Genomic DNA, 18,906 nt, shown 5'->3' on the forward strand with positions numbered 1-18,906 from the left:
AATCGTGGTCACAATATGTTGGGACAAGACAATGAATTTCGAAGTTCGCCACCACAGGTAATTGCGTAGGCTCATTCTATATTAGATTCAACCTCGTCCCCAGGCCCATTTTTCTCTTTCTGACAATCTCGGACGGCGAGAAGAAATGATTTCTTTTTCTTTGATCATTTCTTCGCGCCGTCTCGGATATCAAAAAAGCGAAAAATTGCCCTGGGAACGAGGTTGTATTAGATTAACACATCTTGAACTTGTGAAAGTTCACTTGTCAATGTTCAGAGTGGACTTAGGACTTAGGTTATTTGGTGAATACGAAATTCTTTAAATGTGCTAATTGTTGCTGACGTCAGCAAGGCCATTAATCACGAATTTCGACGTGAATTATTCCGGTGTGCGGGCGTGCTGTAACTAGCAACTTTTCAACGCTCTCTGCCTGGCCTACTTGTGTGCAAAAGTAGCGACTTTGCAGCCTTCCGGCTGCAGAGCACTGACTGTTTCACTGTTTTGTCCATATTTGGATAATGAATAAAAGACTGCCGTAGTCTCAATATTTTAGTCCACGAATTGTAGGTTCCTCCAAGATTTAAAGTAGCTTTTATGCAAGACTTCAATACAAAATTAATTAGACACTTTTTAACAAATCCATAATTAGTTAGGAAACCAACTTAGGAGCTTTCAGAACTAAGATTGTGGCAAAAATCAAAAAAATTGTGGATTTACACCCCTCGTCAGGGTTTCCATATTATCAACTGCAGTGAAAAAGTACCACAAGAAGGTTACATCGCTATACGAAATACCCCGAAATAACTACCATCTGAAACATAACTATATATTTTTCTATAACATTTTTACCACTGTGAGAGAACAACAAACATATATACACATGCACTCAGTAACACATTTACAAACTGCAGACATAAATAATTAAAGATTTGAAATTTAATTTTGCGACAATGAAATATTTTTATTATAAATATGAGTTTTTTTATGGAGGGGATAATCCTTTGCACACATCGACTAGCTGCTCTGCTCTTAAATCGGACAGAGGGTACAATATTTTCCCAATTACGCGTTCTCCCATAACCGGATGACAGTCCATGACGTAAAAGCAAAGTGTATATTCTCTCAGTTTGTGGTACAACACGTCACGGATTTGAAACGTTTCGGCATACACTGGATCGCGGTCGTTTTCCACCACCCGCGTGCGTTTCCATAGGAAATCCTCTGGAACGATGCACAAGTTGACGTAACTGTTCACACGTCCTTCTGCGTTTCCGGTCGCCGACGGCAGATCAATTCCATTTTTCACGGTAATTAGTAATTCTGGTACTGACGGGATGTATTCCAACGTGAAACTCAACATACCAGGCGATTCAATCCTTCCAATTGAGTAGTGCTCCTGATCATAACTCACGACAGGTTCAGACATGACATCCGTGGCCTCACTGTCGTTCATTAAATGCGCATGCACGTACGCAGATTGGGATCGCTCTGGCGTGTTCTCTATATAGATGGAGGAAGCATCGTTAAAGCTATCTCTTCGACTGCTAGCTATACTTTCTTCCGGTGGACTGTCTGTTTTATCATACGCTAACGATCTCCGAAACAAGCGATCATCCATACTGATGCATCGGTTCAAATCAGTTTGCTGTGTATTGTGATGTTTTCGTTCGAATGTGGACAGTTTTTGTCTACCATAATGCGAAGCGTTCTGCGAGGTGATTGAACTCGGTCCTGATCGCTGTTTAAATGATGCTCTCACTAACGGTGTGTTACTCTGTATTGTAGTAGGGTGTGTCACCGGAAGAAAAGAGTAATATGCCTCATTGTTTCCTTGGAAGTACGCAGTTGTTTTTCCCGGAACATATCGAGAGTTTTTAGGCGGTCGAATTTTGTCGTACTTGTGGGTTCTGCACCAATGCTTTAACACATAATAACTCACGATAAACACAAAGATTACCAACGTCACGCTCAGTGATGCAAGCAATATCAACAGCCATTCTACAAAAATAGAGAGGGAATATCATTGTGTGCACAAAAAAATAAAAGTTTATGATTGAAGCTAGTAACCAACAATATTTTGCTTTCGATTATGTCGACGCTAACTTGCATTAATCCAAACTAATCATGCCTGAGTTGTAGAAATCAAACGAACATTTTTGTTTAATAAATTTTTTTGAAGAATTATTTCGAATCATGTTTGTTCTTTACATGATATCATGCAAAAAAAATTTTCTTTTCTCCATATCAAACGAAATCAAACGAAAATTTTTGTTTGATGAATTTTTGTTCGAGAATTATTTCGAAGTGTTTTTTGTGTATGTTTTTTTGATCTAAAACAATAACAAACGCTAAATCCGCTAAATTCTTTGTAAGTAACTCTCTCATCATACATGAACCACACTGGCGATTTATTTACACAACACCTGTTTAACCTTCTTGATCTGTTGTAAAGAGAATAAGAGAATACATAAACAGACTATGTTACATACAGCAATTGCCACTTAACAATATCGTGGCTCATCCTTGACAACAAAAATATACGCTCCCACATTTTTCTCAACAACACAAACGTTTGGTTAAAGTTGATTGAATTTCCTTCTTTTGACAGTTATCAACTTGAAACTTGCACAATGGAATTCGAAATCGAAATAAAATTTACTAAACGAACTTTCTGCATATGTAACTTTCATAACACTTTAAAACAAGACAACGTTGTGTAAACTGTTTTTGTTTTTCGTTTACTAACTTTAAACTGGTTTCTGTTTATCAACTACTTCGTTTTTTTAAAAGATACGATCCTCATGTTTCCTGTAAAATGTTGTTTATGAAACGTTGCTTGATAGGACTCCCTTTCTGCTCCACCCTTTTCCCGCTAAACAATTTCACATCCAGCATAATGCATCATCCAGTTTCTGGATTTTAAAGTGGACTCTGCTGGGGGTCATCGTAATACACGTGTCATGAAAGTTCATCTAACTTGGTAACGTTTAGTTTCGTTCTACGCCTTGTAATGACAAGGAAGTTACAAATTTTTATCTCACATACCAGATTCAATCAACTTAAAAGAATTAAACTTCTTTGCGTAATAAATAGCTTAAACAAGACAAGCAGACTATAAGGCAGCATTTACATTAAAAAAAACATCTATTTTATTAATTTCATTGATCTTTTCTCTGCTACTTGCATGACCTGTCCCCTCTACCTCACAAGATGGTCTATTTTCATCCACAAATTTTAATCCAGCGTTTGTAAATTCTTAATCTTAAGGTTAGTCAAAAATTATAGAGGGGAGTTAGTATTAAGCACTCACAATGTTGACGACATGTTATAAACCTTGCTTTTAGCGAAATTCGTTTCGATTTTGTGTCTTATTTCTTTGTTATGCGCACTGTGCCTTTCGATATATTACCGATATTCAAAGTGCCTAAGAAATATATAAACCATCTTAATGTACTGATGGAGATCTTACCGGGACTTGTTAAAAAGACACGGATCTGTTGTGTGTGCATGACGTCATAAAGTTCAAGCAGCCGGTTACAACTACAAGTTTCTCCCCCACCCGACTTTAATTGTAATTTCACATTTTGTAGGCATTGATGTGCTGTTACACTAAGAAACATACATATAGAATCTTCAAAAATTAAGAAACTTTTACTACTACATCCTATGTCTATTTCTGAAATAAGAAACCTGTTTTTAATTAATTCATACAATTATTTGAAGATGTTACAAGCATCACTAGGGAGTAAGTAGTTTTATTACGTTACTGTACCTTAAGTTCCAAATGGGAATAATACACACCACAGTAAACCATTAATGGAACAAGCACTCATCTCAATTCACAAGGACATTGCATTTGTACCGCAGACGAGTTAACTTTCGAACACTGTGTCACATAGAATTCGAATTCGTTCAAATGTTTGCTTTTTGTTATGTTTTGACAATCGTTATGAAGTTTGTTACATACTGCATTCAAAACAGATATTTTTTAGTGTGAATGAAGCAAGCTACTCTCTTCATGTTCTCGAACAAACTTTTTATCAAAATAATGCGTTCATCAGAATAGATTTTAGTTTTTGATGCATTTGAGTTGATTTCAAAATTTATTTCTTATTCAGCCGGCCTCAGAAGATGGAACTTTGAGATAATCTCCGAATCCAAAACGATCCTCGACTAATAATTCTTATATTTTTGATGCATTTGCTCCGCCTTTACCAAAACGTTGATCATCGTGGTAATTGTGTTCAACTTTTTAGACCTTTGTTTACGAAAGAAAAGCGTGGTATTTATTCATTTATTGTTGAGAACTTTCAATAAAAGAGACTTTGAAACGAAAAATGATATATTTTTTTATTTTAAAACCAACTAGTCCAAAAACTTTTAAAACTAGCTATTTATTTGATATAAGAAACCTTTACTTTACTAGGAAAACTGAAAAACTAAATAAGAAACATTAGGATGGAACTAAAAACATGGAATTTCAGCCTACAAATAAAAAACCTTTGAACTAGGCGCTTCGTCTGGGTTTCTTATAAAAAAACCCGTGTATTACCTCTAAAATTAAAATAGGAAAGAGGGAGACATTGTGGGCGAATCGTGTGCTTATATTATTTTAGTGTAATCACATTTTTAGGGTGATTTTTTGGGAGCTGTTCTCAAGAGCTTAAGGTTTTTAAAAATTTGTTTTACCACTTTAGGGTATTTATACACATTGTTTACATTAGCAATACGAATAGCAACAACAACAACAACAACAGAATGCAGCAACTACTAGCTAACACTAAAAATAAAGACAACATAAGACGTTTTCACCATCATGAATATCCAGGAGGAACAGCCAAAAGACAAAAACGACGGTAGCAACACCAAACAAAGTAAATAAAACAACAACAACAAAAACAACAACAACAATAAGAGGGCCATAGCAACCAAAACAAAGAACAAATTTAAGATACGAAGAGTAAGAGCTAGCGACAGTTACAAAACCACTTGTGGGAGAATGCAGTTCATCAGTGTGAAAGAAACACGAGCGATTCTTTTTAAAGTCAACACCCATATAAATTTTAGGTGACGTCAGTATTTCTAAGCGAATAGATTTTAGCAAATTTATTCACGTGAGTTATTGTTTATTTTGTAAAAAAAAATTATTCGCGATTTCACTGGTTGTCGTTTTCTTGACAAATAATTATCTTATTTTCTGAAGATGCAGCTTTAACACTCGTTCAGAAAAATATTAATGTTGTCGCTTACCTGGGACTTGCATAATGCAATCTTTCTACGTGTAATTCATCACAAAATTTTAAAAAAAGCAGCGACACTATTCAGTTTAAATATCTGAAAATAAAAGAAGTATGAACAAAAAATATAGCCTCAGTTTCTACAATTGGTAATTTTCACAAAATGGCTTACTGGAAGGCGCGAAAGAAAGGTACATACAGCTGAGCATTTATGATATAATTAGTTGCGCTTTAAAAACACAAAAAAATATTCAAGTAACAGTCCCACAAGAGAGATATTAAATCGTTATAAATTAACTTCAACGCCATAAACAAAACTAAGTTGAATAAAAAACTTAAGTTTGTCTGTAAAAATGTGTACAAACTTTTTGTTGTTGTGAAAAGCAGTTTTAATATTATTTAAGGCTCTATTTAAATTAACAACTTTTCGTCGTCCGAGCTTTAATTGTTACGCTCTTCTCCCTTAAAAATTTCTTAAATTTTTTTCTTTTACAATTTTACAATTAAAAAAAACTCTGCGTGGAAGATCTTTTGAAGTTAATGCTGTTTAATGAGGCAGAAACCATTTGTACATTTTTTAAAATGAACTGCATGGTTTTTGAAGAAACACTGGATATTATAAAAGTTAACTAGTCGTTGCCCGTGGAAAAATCCACGGGTTCGCCCGTCCTTTATATTTACCCGTCGCAACAAAGTGGATAAAAATATATCGCATTTGATATTCGTGTTTCCGTAACATTATTTTCAAACTCAGCGGGGGGTCCGCGCAGAGACAGACAGACGACGGCTATTATTATAGAGACTAGTCGTTAGCCCGTGGAAAAATCCACGGGTTCGCCTGTCCTTTTTATACCGCACTGCGTGCGTCTCGCTACTTGTGCAGCTAAGCTATTATTTTGCGTGACAGACGGGTATTATAATATAGACTAGTCGTTAGCCCGTGGAAAAAACCACGGGTTCGCCCGTCCTTTAAATTAACCCGTGGCAACAAAGTGGACAAAAATATATCGCATTTGATATTCGTGTTTCCGTAGCACGATTTTTTAACTCAGCGGGGGGTCCGCGCAGAGACAGACAAAATACGGCTATTATTAAAGAGACTAGTCGTTGCCCGTGGAAAAATCCACGGGTTTGCCCGTCCTTTATATTTACCCGTCGCAACAAAGCGGATAAAAGTATATCGCATTTGATATTCGTGTTTCCGTAACATCATTCTCTAACTCAGCGGGGGGTCTGCGCAGAGACAGACAGACGGAATACGGCTATTATAATAGAGATAACCCAATGTTTTAAGTTGTTGTAGACAAGCTACCGTGTCGCGCTGGAGCTCAGTTTAAATTCATAATGGCTACCAACTTAACTTTAGAGAATTTATAAAAGCAGGGTAATTTGACCTAACTGCCACTATTACCATAGGGTTACTAAGGACATTATGGGTCCCATGGATAAAATACAGACTAGAGTTAAAGGAAATATTGATCAAACGAAATGGTATAATTATATTGTTCCTTAACTTAAATAAATTTAAAAGCGATATTCTAGACGAGTAGCAAGTTTTATGACATAATATTTTTGAAAAACAGACCTTTTTTGCTTTTATCGTTAAAAGCAGAAAATTTCGTATTAATATGACGTCATTTTCAATCAAAAATATTTTTTGATATAATATTTTTGTGTTATTCAGTTAATAACCCTACCAAGAATCAAGGCCGTAGCATCAGTACTGCTTGAGAAATTTATCGCAAAATCAGGAAAATGACCGATTTTTTAGGCGTCTGATCCGTGTAATATCGTCAAATTAATGTTTTAACTGAATTCTGTTCGTATTTAGACTTTCCACAAGTATACCAAGTTTTATCGCCTAAGCATATGTAGTTTCAAATTTATAGCGGTCACTTTAAGCACCCTGCCCGCGCCCTCCCCGCCAAGTGCTACACCAAACAAAAAAAGCCTGGTGTTAATAAGGAATAAACTGTGTCTATATTTCTGATGATAAAAGTTTGTTTCAGTTCGACTTGTTATTACATTTATTACGATAATTTTCCCGCCCTTTTACATTAATGGTAAGCTCTTTGGAAAACGGAACTACTTGTAGGCTACATGTTAAAAACCGTGGTTATAGTGTCTATTTTCTGCAACTTCTTAAGTAAAAACTTTTGAGACTAAAAAAGTACAAAATAATAATTCATTCAGCCTCAGTTCAAAATTTACATGTAAAATAAAAAAGAAAATGTGCAATAATTGGAGACAGCTAATAAAGATGTTTTATGCATCAGTGCTAGTTCATTAGAGTTCATGAGAGTACAACTGGTATTTTAAATCAAAGTGTTTGCTAACAGTGAAAGTTTATAATGAAACTTCCTAGTGTGAATGTTACCATATCTTCTTCTTTTTGAATATCGTCTATTTTAATAAACTCATAAAAAAAACTTTGAAAGGTTGAGAAACGTATAAATAATGAAAATATATATCTATATTAACACTCTATTTTTATATTTTTCAAAAGGAATTTTCATTATAAGGTGTATATATGAAAGAGCACAATAATTGAAAACTAATTTATTTATATTTTATTTTTCGACACTTGTTCGTTAAGCAATTTTTTTTTTTGCTTTTAACAAGAACGATGTATATTCAAAAGCGTATTCGTGTAAAAATAAAAAAATAAAATTAAAGTGAAAAAAAAAAGGAATTGTGAAGCATTTAGCAAGTTGTAAGCGAATTTGATTTACGAACCAGAGTTTCCAAGGATTCTTCTGAGCCGTTAATATCACAAGGCGAAGAAGAGGTCACGGAATTACGAAAGTCGCATTCCTGCTTATAAACATCAACCTCATTCCTAGTGCTCCTTTTACATTTTTGATATCAAGCTAGTGAAGCAATTCCCATTCTACCTTTAATAAAAACCCAAGCTTAGCAAACCCAAGCCTAACAAACCCAGGCTTAGTAAACCCAAGCCTAACAAACCCAGGCTTAGTAAACCCAAGCCTAACAAACCCAGGCTTAGTAAACACAAGCTTAACAAAGCCAAGCTTAACAAAGCCAAGCTTAACAAAACCAATACAAGGCAAAAAGTTTTTTAGCGGAATAAATCGTCAAAAAGCTTAAATCTAACTTTAGTCACTGGTTAGCAATCCATGTCAACACTGGTTTTCTTTAAAAGAAATCGAACGGTTGAAGGGCTGAGGCTAAAACCAAAGCAGGTGACCAAACTAAACAGTTAAAAAGTTACCCTGGGTCGAAATCTGAAAAGCAACCTACAAAAAGTTCTTTGCGATTTCTGAGTATTATATGCGTTGCTATTTTTATGAGCATAACTGGAAAAATTAGTTTGATTCTTTTTCTTACTTGATTTTTTTTGTTTATTATAAAAAATAGCCTTAAATAGTCAAATAGCGACACTTCTATAAATTCTGTCCACGGCAGAACCTTTAGACAACATATTTTTTGAGCATTTTTATTCCATTGAGGTTAATTCACAGTCTGTGTTTTTGCAATTGCAGAGCGAAATATAAAACGTCAGAAATTTTTTTGTCACATTTCGTTTTAATTACAATTACGCAAACTATAGAATTCAACTTATTCACACAATAATCTTTTTTCCCATCATCACTCTATCACCGTGTTTCCAACACTGTGAAAATCTTGTTCGGGCTTCCATCAAACATTTGTAGCTTCTGTAATCGTGCTTGAAAAAGATCTGGTCTTATGTTTACGTTTTTAATTTAATGTGTGCACCATATTTAAATTGATAAACCACTTTTACATGAAACAATGATTGTCAAACTTGTATTCTTTTACGAAGTCGACAATCAAAACACCCCAAGGTGTGGAATAAGGAAACCTCCGTGCCCGAACCAGACGAAGTGCTTTACTAAGTGCTTTTACTGCTAGAGCTACCATAACTTACTGAACCACAGAAAGACATTCCTAACGTAGCTAACAGAGAGCCACTAGAACCGAACAATTTCGCTTCGACGGTGACACCTGCCATTTGTGTTTGACGGATTTCGAAATTTCTACATCCACTTCTTCCGTAACTTTTTCCGTACTTTTTAATGTCAAATTATTAATTCCAGTTGAACAGCTTCCTGCTGTGGTTTTCTGCATTAAATTCGGCATTTTTAGCATCTTTAATCTCTACACCAATATAAAAAGGACACTTTTCAAAACCAATTGCATAAAGTGTGTCACATTGTTTTTTTATCCAGAATTAAACGCTCGGCGATTTGCCTTCGCGAAAGTCAGAATTTTTCGTGTTTCCCCAATTACCTTCCAAAGCAAAGGACTAACGTTGCGTCCAAAGTCATGATAAACGTTCTTAGCGTACATCAGATCACCCATTTTGAATCGCATCTAAACTCGTCGTTTTTTCGATAGCCATTATCTCACCTCCAAAACAGATAACAAACTTTACTGAAACCAATTTGTAAGTTGTTGCTGTCAACAAATCGGTCAGCGCTATTTGCTAGCACAGCATAAATTTGTATACACAGTATCAGGACACAACACTTCATCTAACTGAGTAACATCGTAAAGAATCGTTATACTAATGTTTCTTTTGTAAACAAAACAACTTTTAAACCCTTCACACCAAAATGTAAAATTTGCAAAATACACATATTTTCTTCAAAAGAATTAAACGCACATGTGTAACAAGCTGGTTATTTTACCAGGGCCATCGGAATCTCATTCTAACTCTTGTTTTCGATGACCTTCACCTTTTCCCTAGTACGAGCAGATGTATATAATTTATTCCCATTGCTAAAATAAAAATGTTTTTTTTGTGCATTTTGTCATATCTTGATGAAAAAAAAATTAAACATCGTTTAATATAAATTTTGGCTTGGCGCTGCAAGGTTTTATGTGCACAAGTAAATAAAAAAAGAACCAGAGAGAAAAAAACATTATACCAGTTATTAGCAAAAAGGTTATTCTACTTCTTGACGAGAAAGAAAAAAAAGATTCAGTAGATAGGAAATGTTGCGTAAAGTTGTAGTTGAGAGATTTTCGGTGTATTTTCATACCATACTAGAAGTTAAAGACGACCCAACAAAATTTAGGGATTTTATTTGCATGAACAATACACAGTTTGATAGTTGTCAGACCTGTTGTCGATAGACATACAAAAGCAAGACACAAACGTGAGATAGACTATCCCTCCAGAAAACTTGGTTTGTTTAGATTACCAACTTCAGATCATTAGAACTTTAATCTCAGTTATTCAGAGGAATTACATTAGCAGCTGTCATCACTGTCTTAAATTCTATTATTGAAAAGCTAAACCCAAAATATCTCTCTACTCCAAAAACAGAGTTAGAATGGCTTGAAATATCAAGAATGTATAAGGAACGTTGAAACTTTTCGAACAGAATAAGCGCACTCGATGGAAAACTGGTCGTGATTCAACAATATAAAAACTTGGGATCACATTACAGAACCACAAAGGGACTGATGTATTGTTTTCTAGCTCTTGTAGTCCCCGAATTTGAATTTTTTACACTTGAGCAAACGACAAAAACTGAAACGTTGGTACATGAGGTCAAAGGAAACTTAAAAGTTGTTTTACAAAATGGAAACCTAAAATAGCCGACGGCGCAGAAACCTCAAGGCATATTCACAAGGCCTTTTTGTGGTAACTGGATGCGATGCATTTCCACTCAAGAGTTTTTAAAAAGCCCATATTCCCCAAAAAGTCTCAACATAGAGAACCGCATTTTTTTAAATCGATTTTTTAAAAGAAAGAACAATTTCCTAGTTAACAAATGTCTTTCGTCATCAAATTAATATGGAACCAGAGAAAGAAATACCATTGTGGCTGCGGTTTGTATGATTGAAAAAGTAAAAAGGATTCCATGTGTGCATCTAATTGCTGTTCCCATTGTTGTGTTTTTTTCTCATCCGTCAGTTTTTTCTTTCCAATTCTGCCGTTTCAAATTTGAATTCACAAAACGCACACACAACGCCGAAAGATGCTGTCTTAAATCGTGGGGTTAAACCACAGGTTAATGAGCGTTAAGCGCAAAGCAGAGCGCTCAAGTTTAGTTAAACAGTGCTGCTTATTCAGGTGAATCGCTGTAGCAATTATTATTATCACTACCATTATTTACCTATAAGCTTCTTCAGTTTCAATTGGAACTGTTATCAATGAGGTATAATGAGTTAAAAAGAAAAGCCCTTACAGGCAAAAAGATTTGGGATTCTTGTTCGTGTGTAATTTTCTTTCCTATACCGTTCCAGGTCGCCAGTAGCCTGTTTAGCAGAGAACTTCTACAACCTTGTTCTGTCATTTCAAATAAATGAATTGTTTCATGCAGTGCGTGAGATACAGGCTAGAACAAACCAACGCGTTGTTTTTAGCGGGCAAAGCAAGGGTCAGAATAACTGCATTAGCACCTTTTTTTGTTGATCACCCCTTGAAATATATTTTCTCAACAATACACCACCGTAACGCAAATCATCGTAAATCTTTAAAGTTTTAAAATTATATCAAAATTAAGGTCTCCCCAAATGTACAAAAAGTAATCTGCGAAAATTAGTACTTTAACATTCGTAAGGAGGAAACGAAGACGTTTTAGCATATCAACTTATTAAATATCATTGCTTGTGGTGTAGCGATATTTTGGAAACGTTTTAATATACCTGCAGCATGACTAAATCCAAAATGATTCCGTGGTATTAATATTTAGACTAGCCAAGGACCGCAATTAAAACGCCAGGTTAAGCCACAAGTAACTGTGTTACCTGGCGTTGAACGCCCGGAATAGCGATTCATAAGAACCGTTAACTGTGCCAAGGTGGAGCGCGCTTTAGTATAGTATGTAATTGAGTAAGGCACAGAACATTATGGTGTTTACGGTGTAATATATTTTTCAAAAAATAGGCAAAGGAAATTTTGAAAATTTTCACATGTTTTCCCATCTAAAAACTTTAGATAGCAAGATCGCAACGTTTCTCTATTTCATTTCTCAAATTCAGAACAGTGGACAAAGTTACCTTTGAAGCTCGATTGTCAAGTGAAATAAGTTTCGCCAACTGAGAATTATTCATTTTCAATAACATCGAACTGGTAAATAACAAAGCAGGCATAATGATGTAGATTTGCAATGCAACTTCACGAGTAAGCTTTGATCTTAGACGATTTAGTAGGTAGAGTTTATTTGAAAATTTTTTGTATACATTATTGAAGTGGTCTGCTAATGTGAGTGTTTGATCAAGCTGGGTACCTAGATACTTGCAGTGGGTCGTTTATGAGATTTTGTATTCGTTATAATAGAGGTTTAAACTTCTGGATGAGATGTTCAGTTTTCTGTGCGTACCAAATATGATAGATTCAGTTTTTCCTTTACTGACATTCATAATAAATTCATATTCAGGAAAGTAATTCTGGACACTGGAAAGATCTTCATTCAGCATTTGATCAAGGGCAGTAATTGACTTTTCTGAACAATATAGAACTGTATTATCAGCGAACTGAACAATGTGTGAATTCGTGATCTTCAAAATCGTTAAAATATAATTAGAACAGTATAAGCCCCAATATTGATCCTTGGGGTACTCCACAGACTATATGATTTAATTCCGATTTAACACCATCGATCTAGCAAAGCTGTTTTCTATTAAACAAATAGTCCTTAAACCAATTTAGAGCGATGCCTTTAATGCCACAAGATCTCCATATCTCGAACAAGATGGCTTGACTAAGAGTATTTGTATTTGAGTATAAAGCCTTTGACAAATTGACAAATAAACCTACAAAGTTATCTTTGTTAATAGACTTCCAAATGCTGACAGTAAGAAATACCGTCGCATGTTCGGTGAATCTGGATTTTCTGTAACCATATTGGTTTTTTGAAAAAAGTTCTTCTTTTTCAAGAAAATTGATTAGTTGATCATCTACAGCATGCTCTAAAATCTTTGAACAGACTGAAAGTACCGATATCGTTCTGTAATTTGATTTTAGAGAAGCGGCATGATTTTCGCCAACTTTTGGTCACTGGGAATCGAACTGGTTCTGAGTAATAAATTAATGATGAATGACAGGGGTGCAGAGATTTCAGAAGCAGCATCTTTTAACAAATTCGGAGGTATACCATTAGCACCGGTTGCTTTGTTTCGTTTCAACGTAGCCAGTTGTTTTTTAACAAACAATTTGCTAACATACCCGAAGGTAAAAACATTTAGCGTCCTTTGATTGTTTTTCTTCGGGGTTTTTCCATCGTAAGGTGTTGTATAGGGAAGACAAGATCTTTAAGCTTTACCGCGCATGATAAAAGTGTTGACAAAACGAGTTTGCTTTATTATAAAGGGACTCTTTTATCAATGGACAATGGATTGAGTGTAGGAAAGATGGTCTTGATTGTTTGCAAAAACTTTGACGGGTTGTTTTTATGTTCGATTAAAAGATCTTTTTGATACCGATTTTTGGCTATTCGAATATTGTTGTTACAGCGATTTTTTAAAGTGTTATACTCAGCAAAATCAGTTTAAGATTCACTTTGAAGAGCTTTGCGCAATGCTTTATCTTGTTTGTCCATGACTTCCTTGATTTCAGTTGATAACCATTGACACGCTTACCTTTAATATTTTATGGATAATGGGAGCATGCTTAAAATACTTCCAACCATAATCTACAGATGACATTTCACAGATAATTGACCAGTCATGTGTTTTCAAATCATTTTTGAATTGATCGGGGTTATAACGACTATAATTACGACATGTAATTTGACGCGGTGGAAATTTCTGATGTTTTATCTTTCTCACGCATCCCACACAATCATGATCACTAAGGCTCAGAGGTAAAACATCAACATGTGCGATTGTTTGTGAAATTAGATCTATCTTTTAAAACTCTTCTGGGCTTATTAAGAAATTGTTTGAATGATTGAACACTGAAAACTTTTCTTTTTGGTCGTCTCTTTTTAGATAGTTTATGTTAAGGTCTTCCAGGAGGATTGTTTCCATTGATTGGTCATTAACCACTTTTAACATTTTAGCGAGATCGGTAGCAAAATTTGGATTTGTGTAAGCGGAAGAATCAGGGGGTCGATATATTGAACATATGAGTAAATTTCTCTCTTTCAACACTAACTCAATCCAAATACATTCAATTTAGGTTTTTCTAAATCAAGCCTTCTTTTAAATTGAAGTCTGAAATATATATCGCAACACCTCCACCATTTCCATTTTTTCTTGGTTTTGAGACAAAACTATACTCCCAGACTTAAAAATGATTATCCGAGAATAAAGAAGTTGTGTACGTTTCGGAGAGTATCAATATGCCGATATGTTTTGACAATAAAATCTCAATATTTGCATTATTATTGACGTTTTTAGAGCAATATAATTATTCTGGTTGGAATTTATTTAGATTTGAAGAAAATAATTATTTCGAAAACGAGGCTATTCTTGGAAAGCTCGGCTATATAAAGGGTTTGACTGCAACTTTCAGCTCGGAATTGAAGCACTTAACGAACAGAAATATTTACGAAATTAAGTAATTTGTTCTACCTTTTGCTAAGGAACTTAGGGATAAGAATCATTTTTAGTATCGACCTCTTTAATTGAGTTTGGTATAATTAGGGAATTCGGGAAAGGTCTAAATTTTGAAGCAGAGTGTGAAGTTAAAAACTGCTACGAACATTTAATATTTTTTCCTTATGTTGACCATACCTCAACGGGTTGATCAAGAAAAGCTTTTAGTGGAACGCTTACCACTAAATGAGAAGCCAACGATAGAACCGGTAGGTTTTTTTAAAAAAGTAACTTTTAATTTTACCGTGTATCAGTTATTTTTATCCACTTAAACTCAGGCGATCTAGAAATAGTTTGAGACAACCGCCTAAGATATTATTTCTATTCTCATGCTGAACGCTAAGCAGAAAGGATCGATTTACACTCTTATAGTCTCTGGCATGACTCGGTCGGGGTTTTGAACCCAAGAACGCTTTATCACAAGCCCACCAGTTGGTTAGGTATACGGAATAAGTTCCCGCGAAAGTTCAAAAATAATCGTGACACCACGATGAGTGCTTAATATAGGTAAACAATGTCGCACAACCGTTTTTAGAGTGCTTACATCGGTGCGTCTCTTAGGCTCCATTTCCTTCGAAAAAAAAGTTTATCACAGAATAAATAAAAATAAAAACACGGGCAACAGTCCGTCATTACCTTTCCCGCATAAAACATTTACTTAGCAATTCTTTGTTGTAGAAAATTTTCAAATAAAATCCGAAAGTCTACCGTTGCAAAATACAGATACTGTTGTCCCATCAATAAACTTCAACTTTTGATAAAGTTTATATTACAACAGACTTAACACAGGCCCGGCGGAGTAATTTTGAAAGTGGAGGGGCTAAATTAATTAGCAGGAAAGGAGGCCCGAACATGGTTAGGGCCGACAGGTTAAGAAAATTTTTTTACATTTGGGCCCCTAGATTAGCTAAAAAATACTTCAAGTTCCAAAATATTGCGCTGAAAGCCTTCACAAAATGCAGGAGATTATATATAGAAACGCCATATTTTATGTAAGATATATTTTCAAAAGAAGCAATAGTAATATCGAAGCAAAATAAAGATAATACAGAGAAAGGTTATAGTATATGATAACTACAAGTCCGCCTTTGTTAATTTTCCGAATACTCGCTTTCTGTTGTCGTCCGATTAAACAAATGCGTTGGCAATTTTGATCAGGTTTATAAAAACAACACTTGTATAAATGTAGCACACAGAATATATATAAATATATATGTTGACAATTAATAATTGATTAAACATATGATAACCTTCACGCTTTAGCCAGAGGCAGCTAACATCAGACACAACCACTTGGCTTACACAACAAGTTTTTTATATCAAAATATATACCTCCAAAAAAGAATAGAATTAAATAAGGCTAGCTAGCTAGTCGGTTTTAGGATGCTTCCTTCAAAAATCGCTTGTGGTCGAAATTTTAAAATTGTTTTTTTTTTTTAGATTTATGTATGGCCAAAAAGCGTGACAATATATTTATAAATAAAATAAATACAAAACTTTTAGAAAACATAAATCTCTAAAAAGGCTCTGCAAACCTCCTTCAAAATGGACTTCACGTTGTACTTATTAACGTAACGGATCACAAAGCGTACAAGGGGTTCATAATTAAAATAGCGTAGTCTAATTTTACGACTTTTAATAATTTCATGATACTTCAGATTTCTTCTTAGTGTATATAGTGCTCTAATTTTGAAGTCATAAATAAGTAGCAATTTTCAATAATTTTTCTTTCTGATTTATCATGTATACAATAGGGTGTATCGTGTTTCCATAAAATCACCGATGATATTTATTTCTCGAGAAAACTGGTATCTAATATTTTTCTATAGTTGTTAGCTGGAGATTGCTAAGATGAAAAACAGTCAAAATGATTGCGCATACTTTATTGGACATTTTCCTTACATGGCGTTAATATTTTTATGTAGTAAAGCACTTTCACTCTAGTCGATAAAGCCCGTGAAGAATTCCACTTAGGCAGAGAGACAATAAAAAATAGGTTGTTTTGGATTTTTTGCTGATGTCAGCAGTGCAGATACAAAATAAATTTTTCGGAATTAAGTATATTCTTTGCCTGTAATGTGTAATGTGTAGAGGTTGAAACACTGATCAAATTATGTATAGGATCATCATATGTTTTTGACGAACGCATAAGGAGATATAAGGGTTTAAAAATTTAAAAGACCCGTAAAGACGCACTATTTTTTTTTAGTTTGTAAACCTGTTGCCTTCATCGTATAGATCTTAAAACGCCGATAAAAAAAATGTATAGGATCATGTATCTTTGACAAACGGTTGCATGCAGAGATAAATACCAACCAGAAGTTTTACCAAGGTGCTAAACGCTATTAAAATGATTTTCATGCATCACAACATAATTACTGCATTCTTTTTATTCTTATTATTCTTATTATTCTTATTGTTATTATTATTGTTATTATTATTGTTATTGTTATTGTTATTGTTATTGTTATTGTTATTGTTATTGTTATTGTTATTGTTATTGTTATTGTTATTGTTATTGTTATTGTTATTGTTATTGTTATTGTTATTGTTATTGTTATTGTTATTGTTATTGTTATTGTTATTGTTATTATTGTTATTATTGTTATTGTTATTGTTATTATTATTATTGTTATTGTTATTGTTATTATTATTCTTATTGTTTTTATTATTGTTATTGTTATTATTATTGTTATTGTTATTATTATTGTTATTATTATTATTGTTATTATTGTTATTGTTATTGTTATTGTTATTAAAACTATTTACCCAGGATGACCTCTTTAGTTCCTATTGGTTGGCTGGGTAGCTACAAAAGTATTGACTCTGAATTGTTTCCTGGAAGTAGCGACGGGAAAACATGTTTTAGCAAATATTAACATGAAAAGTGCTAATAAAAACTACACTTTAGCTCCTCTTATGCGTTTCCTGTATTACAATTAAACCTGTTGACAACGACTCTCAGTCAAATCAATATTTTATAATGGCCGACATGACTGTTGGCATAATTATAACTTAAAGTTAGTCAGCAATATATTTGGCATTAATGTATTTTTAAAATTGAAAATTTTAAGTAAAATTAATAAAATAAGTGACCATTAAAGACCTGGTCAGGATTACAAATATTGATCTTGAATTTATTTATTTTTTGCATAAATTTATGGGCGGTTCAATTTACATGGCACACCTTTGTACTCCCGTGATTTCCTTAAATCCTTTGACGCCATTCCTAATTAAAAATCTAAAACATATTCACTTGATGAAAACTAATTTAAAAGGTTAAAAAAGGTTAAAAGGTTATTTTTAATTGATTTACTTCTTCATATAATAAGCTGATGTGAATGACCATTTGTACGGATGCCAACACCACAAAGCTAGATATCTAAATAACATCACATCTTCTCAATTGAATTTAATAAATTTAAAATTTCTCTTTAAATACTAACCAAAAAAACTACTCGATAACAATTAAACTAAATTACTAAAACTAATATTCAAATGCTTCACAAAAAACAAAAAAAATTCGGGTTTGACTTTTAGAAAACTTCTTTGTATTAAAATAAAAAAACACAACATTGTGAATACATAGTCAACCTAGAAATTGTTGCTCAAGCGAGCAAAAGATTAGTTTGAATGCAGGTAAACATCAAACAAATTTATGAGAGTTTGTAAAGACGAGGAAAAGAAACACAATGGTTGGAATAAGCCGGAAGTTCAAATAAGCGGGGATCAGAATACTTGGGATTCGACACTCTGGATTTGACACTCAGAATTGCACATCAAGTCCGTCGTTTATCCTTTCAACTTTTACTGGTATTTTTCACTTGGTTTTAATTTTAAATCATTTACTTTTACGTATGTCTCTTGAAGCACTGTTTATCATGACACAATACGAGATGCAGACACAAGTTTTCTATTTATTCAGATTCATCAGCAATTTCAGTCTTTTTTTTTATCTATTTTATTTTTGGATGGACATGGTAATTTTGTTTATCTTTTATTAAGTTTAACAACTCCGATTTTAGAAAATGCTACCACACATTGATCCTTAGAATGCAAACTACACAATAGACAATGGTTTCATATCGCAGTACCTGTTTGAATTGGGAACAAAGAAGGTCACACTTCAATT

The 18,906-nt window shown here is 33.9% G+C and overlaps 1 protein-coding gene across 3 annotated transcripts; it reads right to left on the minus strand.

Moving 5' to 3' along the window:
* Nucleotides 1-812: 812 nt before the first annotated feature.
* LOC130646228 (uncharacterized) lies at nucleotides 813-15,053 on the minus strand. 3 transcript variants are annotated; one of them, XM_057452410.1, is made up of 3 exons: nucleotides 15,042-15,053; nucleotides 5,251-5,334; nucleotides 813-1,998 (listed from the first exon to the last, which is right to left on the minus strand). In XM_057452410.1, exons 2-3 carry the CDS (start codon nucleotides 5,261-5,263, stop codon nucleotides 983-985), a joined length of 1,029 nt encoding a protein of 342 aa, XP_057308393.1. In that variant the 5' UTR covers nucleotides 5,264-5,334; nucleotides 15,042-15,053; the 3' UTR covers nucleotides 813-982. The 3 variants fall into 3 exon arrangements, with proteins under 3 accessions (XP_057308393.1, XP_057308399.1, XP_057308386.1); XM_057452416.1 differs by lacking the exon at nucleotides 15,042-15,053 and adding an exon at nucleotides 5,410-5,428; XM_057452403.1 differs by lacking the exons at nucleotides 5,251-5,334; nucleotides 15,042-15,053 and adding an exon at nucleotides 3,470-3,635.
* Nucleotides 15,054-18,906: the final 3,853 nt, after the last annotated feature.

This window comes from Hydractinia symbiolongicarpus, chromosome 1 (assembly GCF_029227915.1).
Source record: "Hydractinia symbiolongicarpus strain clone_291-10 chromosome 1, HSymV2.1, whole genome shotgun sequence".
In the NCBI taxonomy this organism is placed as follows: Eukaryota; Metazoa; Cnidaria; class Hydrozoa; order Anthoathecata; family Hydractiniidae; genus Hydractinia; species Hydractinia symbiolongicarpus.